This window comes from Gossypium hirsutum, chromosome D09, assembly GCF_007990345.1.
Source record: "Gossypium hirsutum isolate 1008001.06 chromosome D09, Gossypium_hirsutum_v2.1, whole genome shotgun sequence".
In the NCBI taxonomy this organism is placed as follows: Eukaryota; Viridiplantae; Streptophyta; class Magnoliopsida; order Malvales; family Malvaceae; genus Gossypium; species Gossypium hirsutum.
This window is the reverse complement of record NC_053445.1, coordinates 1827987-1839872: the sequence shown is the minus strand read 5'-3', so window position 1 is coordinate 1839872 and position 11886 is coordinate 1827987. Positions and strand designations below refer to the sequence as shown.

At 30.1% G+C, this 11886-nt stretch overlaps 1 protein-coding gene across 2 annotated transcripts; it reads left to right on the top strand.

Annotated features, from left to right (window-relative positions):
* Nucleotides 1-1775: 1775 nt before the first annotated feature.
* LOC107931347 (protein DETOXIFICATION 41) lies at nt 1776-6657 on the top strand. Of its 2 annotated transcripts, XM_016863221.2 has the most exons (8): nt 1776-2228; nt 2628-3172; nt 3580-3666; nt 4216-4272; nt 4925-5163; nt 5660-5778; nt 6249-6335; nt 6423-6657. In XM_016863221.2, exons 1-8 carry the CDS (start codon nt 1935-1937, stop codon nt 6489-6491), a joined length of 1497 nt encoding a protein of 498 aa, XP_016718710.1. In that variant the 5' UTR covers nt 1776-1934; the 3' UTR covers nt 6492-6657. The 2 variants fall into 2 exon arrangements, with proteins under 2 accessions (XP_016718710.1, XP_016718711.1); XM_016863222.2 differs by lacking the exon at nt 5660-5778 and having other exon boundaries at nt 1872-2228.
* The last annotated feature ends 5229 nt before the right edge of the window (nt 6658-11886 follow it).

Here is an 11886-nt window from a genome sequence, read left to right as displayed (position 1 = left end):
GATGATCGATGTGGTGGCAAATTGATTTGGCGTTCAATATCGAAGATCGGAGAAAAAACTGAATTATAAGTCACTGGGTTGTTAAGTTTTTTTTTAAAGTTTTGCTAACGAGTTTCAAACAACAATTCAACAATCGATGCGGTAGATCAGTATCGGCCGACAAGTAGAAGAACATACTTTAGATCCAAGTTGATTTGACGGTCATTGTTGGAGATCAGAGAAAAAAATTGTTTAAAGTTTGGTTTGCAAATTCGTGATGTCCAAAGTTGTTTCATGAAAAAAAGAATTAAATTGTAGAAGAGAATTGGAAAGAAAGCTTTATATTAGGGCATGTAATGCGAACAAAGAAAGGCATATAGCATCGATTTTAATAACCCAATGACTTAAATGAAAATTTTTGAATAGTTCAATGACCAAATTATAACTTTTGTTAGTTAAGTGGCCAAAACAAAAACTTACTCATAGTTTAGTGACTAATGATGAAATTTACCCAGAAAATTCAATATGATGAAAAAGTTAGGCCCTCTTTCGTAAACTTAAGAAGAATGTCGGACTTTGAAATTGAAATAAGATTTTAAATTATATTAATAAGATACTAAAAAAATTATTAAATCAATTCTCATTAATAATATTTTATCCCTAATTAATATTGATTAATTAAATAAAATTAATGTAAAAAAATTAAATAAAATTAACAAATAATAAAAGTAACGCGAGGTTTATGGGTTTTTTTTTTCTTTCTAAATTTATGATTTATGGTATGGTGGGATAGAATTTAAAATTTTAAAATTTATGATTTTAGAGAAATGATTAAATTAAGATTTAAAGTATAAAAGAGATTTAGGGTTTAGGGTTTTAAAATTTTATAAAAAAATAGAATAATTTTATTAATTTTAAAATTAAAAATAATAATAAGAATTAATTTAATATTTATTGATATATTATATTATTTATACTATTATTATTGGATATGTAACAAATTACTTTTAATATTATCTTAATTTAAATTAAATTCTTGAAATAAAATTTTAGAAAATCTATTTGATGCCTAACTATAAGTGTTTAGATTTCACAAATGGAGAGATACATCTAAGCATTACAATGACAATCTTGTTTTAGTAATATTTGTCAATTTGGGTAATCATTATTAATTACATTTTTAATATAATTATTTACCCCAAATTTGATAATTATTTTTACTTTTATATTTGTATTTTTTTAATTCATTTTGATCTTTAAACTAGAAAAATATAAAAGTTTGATAACGTGGTGCTATAAGATTGTGTCGCATCATTACTTGAATTAAAAAAATTATATAAAATTTCAATTGATGATGTGATATAATCTTAAAATGTCACATACAGTATTCTAATGATAGAATTAGTGGTTGAACTAGTTAGACTACTAATTCTCAATTCAACCGGATTGATCGGTTTAACTGCTAGACCAACAATAATTAAAAATTCATAAAAATTAAAAAAAAATTAAACCAGTTCAATTATTGGTTTTTTGTCCAAGTTTTCGATTTTTATCAATTTTGAGTAGTTTTTGATTTAATCAATATAACCCCTTTGTTTGGACCAGTATCTCGGGCGGTCTTCTTTTCAATCAGTCTAACCAACTATTCAATCATGTTTCAAGAACATTAATCACATCATCAAATCTTGACGGAATTCAAAGTTATAAAATTACAAACTTATAAGTATTAAACTAAACAAAGAAAGACCCAAAGTAAGCGCTAAATACCAAAGAACAAAATCTGTCATTCTCACCTAGCCAAAGGCAATGAATGTTAGGTAAACATGCCCTCTAATAAAAAAAAACAGTAGAATCCATATATTCCATATATATATTGCTTGATAAATGATAGCATATTACAGAAAACTAAATAATAGAAGTCATTGCCTAACGTAAATACTAGAAAGCTGTAAAGCATGGGTTCAGAGGAACAGCGGCCATTGCTACGAATATCGGAATTATCATCGGATGCGATCGAAGAGGTTTTTGAAAGTGGCGACGGCGGCGGAGGAGTAGGGTGGTGGGTGAGGCTTGTTGCGTGGGAATCGAGGATTTTGTGGTTGTTATCAGGGGCATCCATAATTGTCTCTGTTTTTAATTATATGCTCACTTTTGTCACTTTAATGTTCACTGGTCATCTTAATGCATTGGAATTGGCTGGTGCTTCTATTGCTAGTGTTGGAATTCAAGGTCTTGCTTATGGGATTATGGTAATTTTGTTTATCTCTTCTCCTTTTTACCTTTTCTAAAAATTCGCTTTTCTTTTAGTTTTTAATATCGTGCTTTACCTACATTTGAATTTATATTTTTCATATTGTTATAAAAAACATCGACACAATTTAAACTTAAATTTCGTTGGTATTAGATAAAATTTTCGTCTCTTTTAGCATTTAAACTTATGTTGTTTATCCAATCAAAATGGATGGAAAAATTAAGGTTTGTTAACTTTACTGACGTGGTATGCATATAAATTATCATGTGGATGTTAAGTTAACAATTAATTAATTATTTTTTAATTTAAAAAATTCAAATTTTGTTTAGTTAACTAAATTTATTGTGGGTCCAATTTGTTTTATAACTCTGTTTTTTCCCCCACACATGAAAACCAGTTGGGCATGGCGAGTGCGGTACAGACCGTGTGTGGCCAAGCATACGGTGCCAAGAAATACGCAGCCATGGGGATCATTTGCCAAAGAGCAATTGTATTACACATAGGAGCCTCAGTTATCCTAACATTCCTCTATTGGTATTCGGACACCGTCCTTCAAGCAATAGGTCAATCGGCAAGTATAGCAGAGCAAGGCCAAGTTTTCGCCCGTGGTTTAATCCCTCAACTTTACGCATTCGCCATAAGTTGCCCCATGCAAAGGTTCCTTCAAGCTCAAAACATAGTGAATCCTTTGGCTTATATCTCCGTTGGGGTATTTTTGCTCCACATTCTTCTTACTTGGCTTGCCGTTGATGTATTGGGATATGGTCTTCTTGGGGCATCTTTGACATTAAGTCTTTCATGGTGGATTCTTACTATTCTTAATGGACTTTACATTGTTTTAAGTCCTTCCTGTAAAGAGACTTGGACTGGTTTGTCTACTAAAGCTCTTAAAGGGATTTGGCCTTATTTCAAGATTACTGCTGCTTCTGCTGTTATGCTTTGGTATGTTGTTTCTGCCCCTCCAAATCATAAAATAACGTATGATGTTTGTACTAGGAGTTAGATTACATATTGTTCTCTATATTTAAAAAATAGATAAATTAATCTTTGTATATTAGTTCAAACAACATATTAGTTCTTTTTTTTTTTAATTCATCCCTTTTATATTGTTAAAAATTGGCGTGGCTGACAAAATAACCAGATATGTCACGTGTACATATAAGGACCAGTTTTTAATAGTAAAAATAGATGAATTTTTTAATAAAAGAACCAGTTTACTCTTTGATCTAACGTACATAGACTAGTTTACTCATTTTTTGAATATAGAAACTAAAATTCAATCTGATTTTTAATACAAAAACCTTATGATACTTTTACCTATCTAACTTTGTAGATTTTGGGTAATGCAGCTTGGAGATATGGTATAACCAAGGACTGGTGCTTATATCTGGTCTTCTTCCTAATGCAGCAATTGCACTAGACTCCATTTCTATTTGGTACGTTTACCCCTGTTTGGGTACCACTGGTGGGAGGCAATTTTGTTAAATGCATGCTGCCTTTCGCCACCTGTCTCAATTTTTGAAGTTATTATTTTTAATATTATGAGTTAAATTATTATTTTTTTTATATTAAAGTCTTAAGCTCTTTCTTAGTTCAAGGAAGACTCTAAACTTGTCAGTTGTTTTTGCATTTGGGATAAATTGGGCAATTATTTTTATATTGGGGCTTAAAATTTTTTTTGTTTAAATTAGTCCCTAAGCTTAGCAATTGTTCTCATATTAAGACTTGAACTTGTCAATTGTTCTCACATTGTGGCTTAGGTTTTAGGGTTTAGAGTTTAAGATTTAGAGTTTAGGGTTTAGGGTTTGAATTTTTTTATCCATATTTGGTCCTAAACTTGAAATTAATCTTTGATATTTTCTTGGAAACCTTAAAAGATTAGGCCCAATGTAAAAAAATTATCAAATTTAAATTTCAATATGAAAAGAATTGTGAAGTTGAAATACTAATTTGCTGAATCTCTTCCCATGTTTGCATATTTTCAGCATGAACTACTGGAACTGGGATATCAACTTTGTTTTAGGCTTTAGTGCAGCAGCCAGGTCAGTACATACACCAACTTTTCTTATTAAATTAAATAAAATTTTGGGTAAACTAAATTAATATTCACCCATAGATTTTTTTTTATCACTCAATTATGAAAAGTTACAAAATAGTCATTTAATTATTTAATTTTGTCTTTTTTTATCGCCCAATTATTTTAAAATTTTTGGTGTTTCCATTTTTTACGTTAGTCAGCTAGTGATAAAAAAAGAAGAAAAAATTGAATAATTACATGATCATTGTGTAACTTTTCATAATTGAGTGACTAAACAAGAAAAAGAACCATAATTGGGAGACCTCTATTGTAATTTACCCTAAAAGTTTTGGATAAACTACACTAGTAGTCACTCAACTATTAGTGAATTTCTTTTTTGTTCACCCAACTATGAGAAGTTACAAAATGATCACCTAACTATTAGTAAATTTCTTTTTCGGTCACCCAATTATGAAAAATTACAAGATGGTCACTCAACTATTCAATTTTGTTTTTGTTTTTAATCATTCAACTATCTTGAATTTTTAGGTGTTTTCATTTTTACGTTAACCAACTGGTGACCAAAAATAGAAAAATTTACTAATAGAAGGTGACCTTTCCCATAAAATTTTCAACTATTTCATTGAAAATGCTGATAATTTTTGGACTTTTGACAGTGTGCGAGTGAGTAATGAGCTAGGGGCAGGGCATCCCAAGCTGACCAAATTTTCAGTCATAGTAGTGAATGCTACCAGCATTTTCATTAGTACAGTTTTCACTGCCATTGTTATCATATGTCGATCCCTATTAATCAAAGCTTTCTCAACCGACGCTGAAGTTATACAAGCTGGTTCCAGTTTGATTCCATTGCTTGCCATCTCCATTTTCTTGAATGGAATCCAGCCCATTCTCTCAGGTGCGCATCACATGTTTTCCTTCACTATATTACATTTTTTTCAACGAAAGTATCACGGAGGCTTCTATATTAAGAGTTACATTGTATTTTGTCCTCTTTGCTAAAAAATAGATAAATTAGTCCTTTACGTTAGATCGAAGAGCAAACTAGTCTTTTCTGTTAAAAATTTCATCTATTTTTACTGTTAAAAACTGACGTGATTGACAAAATAATCAAATAGTTACACATGTACCTTATTCTGGTGTACATGGACCAATTTTTTAACAGTAAAAATAGATGGAATTTTTAATAAAATGGCTACGTTGCTCTTTAATTTAACACACATGAACTAATTTGCACATTTTTTAAGTAGAGAAAACAAAATGCAATCTAACTTTTAGTATGATGACCTCCATAATACTTTTATCAAATTTAAAAATATTTTAAATTAATCCATAAATAAAATTAATCACCTTGAATTTAAACTTATTTATTTTATATTATTTATGAATCACAGGAGTGGCCATTGGGAGTGGATGGCAACATATAGTAGCATATGTCAACCTCACTACATATTACATTATTGGTCTTCCAATTGGATGTGTTCTTGGATTCAAATTAGGCTTAGGAGTAGAAGTAAGTGATCTCTTCATTCTTATTTCTACATTTACTAGAATACTATTTTCCTGCTATGGAGGAATTAGTCTCAATACGTTAGATAAATGAGTAAGTTGGTCATATTGTTAAAAAAATTATCCATTTCTATTGTTAAAATTGATTCCTGTGGCATGCCAATACTATTATTTGGTTATTTTTTCAGACATGTCAGTTTTAACGATAGAAATTAATAAAATTTTTAGCATAAAGGACCAGTTTTCTCTTTGATCTAATGTGTAGGGATTAATTTGCTCAATTTTTTACTAAATGGGGCAAAATGCAATCTGACACCTAGTACAAAAGCTTCCATGATATATTTTACCAAATATGATTGTATTTTAATTTTCTTTTCATTTTTTAAAATTATTTTCTTGAATCTTAAGTGAAATATATACTTTGATATTTAAAAATTTATCTAACCTTGGAATTGTTTTTCATTATTGTGTTAGGGTATATGGTGGGGGATGGTAGTTGGGGTTCTTCTACAAACAATAACTCTAATCATTCTCACTGCCAGAACAAACTGGGACTTGGAGGTAATTAATCCACAGTAAATATCAAATTTAATTTGGCATTTTATAAAACTAGTTGGTTGATTATTGTAAATATCCCATTTTTTGTAGGTTGAAAAAGCTGCGGATCGGTTGAGGAAATCAGCCAATGAAGAGACATTACATTTGATTACTGATTAGAGGTAGATGGCACTTGAGATGTAGTCAAATAAACATTACATACATTTAGTTCTCTCTTTTCTTAGTTTTATTTTTTTTAATATAAATCTGTTTGCCAATTGATGTTATTTCTTAAAACAATTATTTCAAGGTTTTATATTATCAAAAAAATTAAAATTAAATTTTTCATATGGTCCATTTAAAATTTTTAAAATTTTAAATTAATAAAAATAAAATTATATTTTACCCCCTAAAAATATAAAATTTTAATTTAACCCTTTAAAAATTATAAAAATATAGTCAAAAATAAATTTATAATTTTACCATCGTAAAAATTATAATTTAATTTCCAATCTAAAAAAATGGTCCGAAACAAGAAGGTTGATTCTAGAAACCATGTGTTTGTTTTAGCCGTCTATCATCACATGTGATCAAAACAATCCCTTTGCGTTTTCTCTCCTCTTTCTCTAAACAGTTGTTAGAGAGAGAAAATTGCTCACCTCACAGTTTTCCTCTTTTCCTTTGTTCGTCGCTGCAATAATCACTATCAAAAGGTGGCCTTTGCCTGATTTGGTAGGACCCATCTTTAATCCGTCTATTTTGTTTTGCCCTCCTTCTGATGGGTTCTTTAGTTTTTTGGTCGATGGGGCCCTATTCTTCATTGCTTTATGGTGTCCTGGCTCTCCATGGATCGCATTGGACAAAGCTTTCGGGAAGCTAAGAGTCTTCTGGTGGTTGAAGGCAATTTGACAGCCTTGATTTCTCCGTTGAAGTTCTGGTCGACAACATGGCAACTATGGTGCCTGTTTTTTTGCAAGCCTTGGTGGGACACGACCTCCGTTGGCAGTTTGCATGTCGATAGCTTGGTGCAACAAACTTATCCCCCTTTCCAATTGCCTCTCCTCTCCGTCTCCACTAGAGGTGTTCATGGGCCGGATGGGCCCATAAAAAAATTTGGCCCGGGTCTTAGGCCCTGGCCCGGCCCGGCCCAAAATATGGGTCTAAAATTTTGCCCAGGCCTGGCCCGAGAAAAAAATCATAAGCCCGGGCCCAACCCGACCCGGCCCATTTTTTTAATAAATATTAAAAATTTATTTTAAAAATTAAAAAACGTATTTTAAAAATATTTTAAAATTAAAAAAATTTTAAAAAATTATTTTAAAAGTATTTTAAAAATATTTTAAAATTTAAAAAAATTAAAAAAATAAATATATTTATTATATCGGGCCGAGCAGGGCCCAGGCCAAAAAAAATGATGCCCGAGGCCCGGCTCGTTTTCTAAACGGGCTTCATTTTTTTGCCCAAGCCCATATTTCGGGCCTATATTTTTACCCAAACCCTCCCATATTTCGGGCGGGCCGTCGGGCCGAGCCGGGCCGCCTGGCCCATGAGCACCTCTAGTCTCCACCTATGATAACAACGGTTGGTTGTTACAAAAATAAAATATAAAATCAGTGTTAACTTTTTTCCTTAAATAAAAAAACAAGTAAATATGATAGGAGATTTCTAGAAAATTAAAATTAAATTTTATAACTTACTAAATAAGACAACAATTAAAATTAAAGGAAAATCGGTGGGATGAAGCACTCGTTCATTCACTAGTTTCATCATTGATGCAAAGATAAATTTAATATTTTTTTAATAAATTAGTTATAACTTTTGGCGCTACGCCTAATGACCAATCTTTTCTTACCTTGTTGATAACCTAAAGAAAGCTCAATGAAATTATTTTCCTTATCAATAAACAACCCTATAACTTCATGCCTATGGTTTAGTTTATTGATAACATTAAGAACAAGAGAGACATAATTCTGACGAACAAACACACACAAACGACATTTATTTAAATTAAATTGCATGTCCACACAACATAAATCGCATACATAGTTTATATCCAATTATGTGGTCTACCACAAGTATTAGAATCAATTAAACAATTTCAAATTTAACTATTTTAGTTGATAAAATAAATATTCTAAGTTATCAAATACGAGTTTTATATTCGACAAACCTAAATATTTGTAATTGAAGTAGAAGACATACAAATACAAAAGAACAAAGAAATTATGAAGAGCAATTAATCTCACAAACTTTGAAATTCCTTTGACTAGAAAAAGGGGGTTTAGCAATCCATGACTAGAAAAAGGGGGTTTAGCAATTCATGAACAAGAAGAACACGAAAATAATAAAAGTTGCAATAAGCTAAAATTTGACAAAAAGTCCTAATCCTCTACTAAAAGATTTTATTTATAAAGTCTAATCGACCTAGATTAGATTTACAAAACTCACTTGAGCTAAAAATTTTGAAAAAGAGGTGATCAAAATTGTTGCACAAATCAACGTTGGCATTGGGGCTCACACATGCCCACGTCCCGGTGCCACGACTCATGGTCTTTAAACTTGTATTCCAATCTTGTATGCATCTAATAAAGTCTCAAAATATCTAATTAATTCGTAAATATTAAATCATGTAGAATTAAAACTTAAATAATAAAAAATGCGAAATGTTACATCAATTATGACATGAGACTTGAAAAGGAAAATAATGGGTAGATATTATTGAAGATTTCTCGTTCCTTTGGAAAAGAAACATTCACCTAACTTTCAATTTAGCCAACTATTGGTAAGCTAGCTTTTCCACTAATGATTGAGACACTTGCACGTTTGAATTATTGACCCACACTACAATGATCTTCACCATCTTCAGCTACAATTTACCTTCCTTACCATCGCCTCCCTTTGAGATTAAATTTTAAGAAATTTAGTAAAATTTTTAAGAGTTTAATAAAAAAGTTTTAAAAAATTTTAAGGATCTAATTAAAATTTTTATGAGATTGATGATAATTTTCAAATATTTTAAGAAAATTTAATTAAATTTTCGAAAAAGATATAATAATTTTTTTAAAAAAAATATTTTTTCTAAAAATTATAAGCAAAAAATACAACTTTTCTAAAATTTTGGAAGGCCAAAGTCCCATTAGGGTCGGCCTGAAATCTTATTTCTCTTGGTTGTTTCCCAACATATTTTATTATATGAATTCATGTGATGGCCTGATGGTCAAGGGTGTTCATCGCTTCAGGTGTGACTTGAGTTCGAGTTACACTAGTCGCGTCAGTTGTTTGGCCTTTATCCTGTTATTATAATTCAAAATAACTTTTATTTCATAGATTAGATTTCTATTTACTTTTAAAAATGATATACTTTCTATTATTTAATTAATATTGAATAAAAAGCTAGCAAAAAGGTTTCTCATATATTTTTTATATGCTATTATTATTTATTTATTACAACTTCTAAGACTCAAAGTGATGGCAGTTTATTTAACTGACATGTGGATAATTATTATTTTTAATAATTTAAATAAATAAATTTTATAATCTTAAGTAGAACTAGCTTCTAATATCACGTGTGTAACAACCTATTTTTCAGTGGTATCAGAAACGGTAGTTTTTGAATCCCGTTTTCAATGGTCAAGTCTGTAAATATTATTAATTAATATTTATAAGTTTATTATAGCATTATATTGAATCATGGTTTAGTAATTTTGTTTAATTGATAGTTAATTAAGGTATAAGCGTATTGACCCTAAAGTTAGTGGTGTTGGAAAGTAAGGTATCAGGACCTCGATTCCATTAATCGAGTCCATAAATATTTAAGTTATTGTATAGGTGAATTGAGTTTTGGATAGGTAATTTTGCTGAATTAGTGACTAATTAAAGTATTATGACTAAATTGTAAAAGTGGTAAATTTAATCGTTATGGATTTTTAATTAATCAAAAGATCAATTGAGCAAATAAACCACTTTAATTACACCAAACGGTGGTGGATGATAGATGTGCTCCACTAACTAATTTTAATTAAGCTTATAGTTTAATTATTTAGGTTAATTAAATTAATTATGTTTAATTAAATGTTAAATAATGTATGAAAGATAAAAATTAAGGAAAAATATGACATTTTTCACGTCCATCTTCTTCCTCACAAACAAAGAAGAAAAAAAATAAGGTCTTGAAAACTCAAACTTTCAGCCATCCATAGATTGGGATTTGAATCAAACGGAAGATAATTGAAGAAAAAAGAAAAATTACAGATTAATCATTGATGTCGTGTCGTTGTTTTTTTCTCAAGTAAGTTCATATGAAACTTACTATGTTCTCTTATATTAAGCTTGAATTGTGTGAATATACTTATTAATTTATACACATGTGTAATTTCGATAAATTTGGCATCTAAAGGGCTAAACTGTAAAGTAAGAAATACACGACAACTATGAATAGATACATTATATTGAATGGATATGGAATTGTTATATGATTGAATAGTATGTATATGATGATGTTACAATGTTTAAAATGTATATGGAATACTATTCGAAATGTGAAAAGTGTGTATAAGGCTATAGGGTTTGAAATGATACGAAAAGGGAAAACGGGTGTTTGATCAGGGATTAATACGATGACTTGAGATCCAACATTTGATGTGGATTCTTTGAAGCTAGTGTTAGCAGCATCGCACCAAGCTAGTGTTAGCAACCTTGATCTGAAGCTAGTGTTAGCAGCCTAAATATGTCAGCACGTGAAGTAAATCAATCTTGTGTGATTTCAATATACCAAGATTCTCTGAGTGTTAAATAAAAATGAAAACGATAATTAAAATGGAAAATGGAAAGGTTGAATAGTGTAAACATGAAATGAGTTGTTAATTTTGCAAATTGATCATGGTTTGAATGGTTGTATATGCATATGATTTGAATAACATGGTTTGTTATGCAATTAAACTAACTCATTGGTTGTATTGTTAATTTGTGCATAAAAACATAAGGTGCCAAAGGATGTCATGTATTAAACCATTGAATTTCAATTGCTTAAATTTGTTGTAATGTTAAGGTAAGTTAAGCAAATTTCGTATGAACTTACTAAGCATTCAAAATGCTTACCCGTTATCTCCTTTTTCCTTGTTGATTGCCGGTTTGCAGAACACATCGGTTGGACCACTACAAAGCTCACACTATCATATCACAATTTTGGTAGAATTTTATTCGTTTAAATCTCGGTTATGTGGCATGTACATAGGTGTTCTAAACATGAGTTTATTTGGAAATGATAGTTTGGTTTGAATCATGGTTAATGGTTGATCTTTGATAAAATTATTGCCTATATCTATATGTGTTTGGTTGATAACATGTTTGGCATTTTGAATGACCATTTGGAATGTGAAATGGTTTGACAAATGATTGTTTTATATGGTATTTTGGTTGGTTTTGTGCAGGAATAAAGGTGCAACCATGCACCAAATGGATTAATGACATTAGTAGCTTGAAATAGGTATTCAATGACCTAAAATGTACCAAAAACAGAGTCCTCATCAAGATGAGCAACCCTCCTCGTCGCAACATTGGCCAACAGATTGTGACG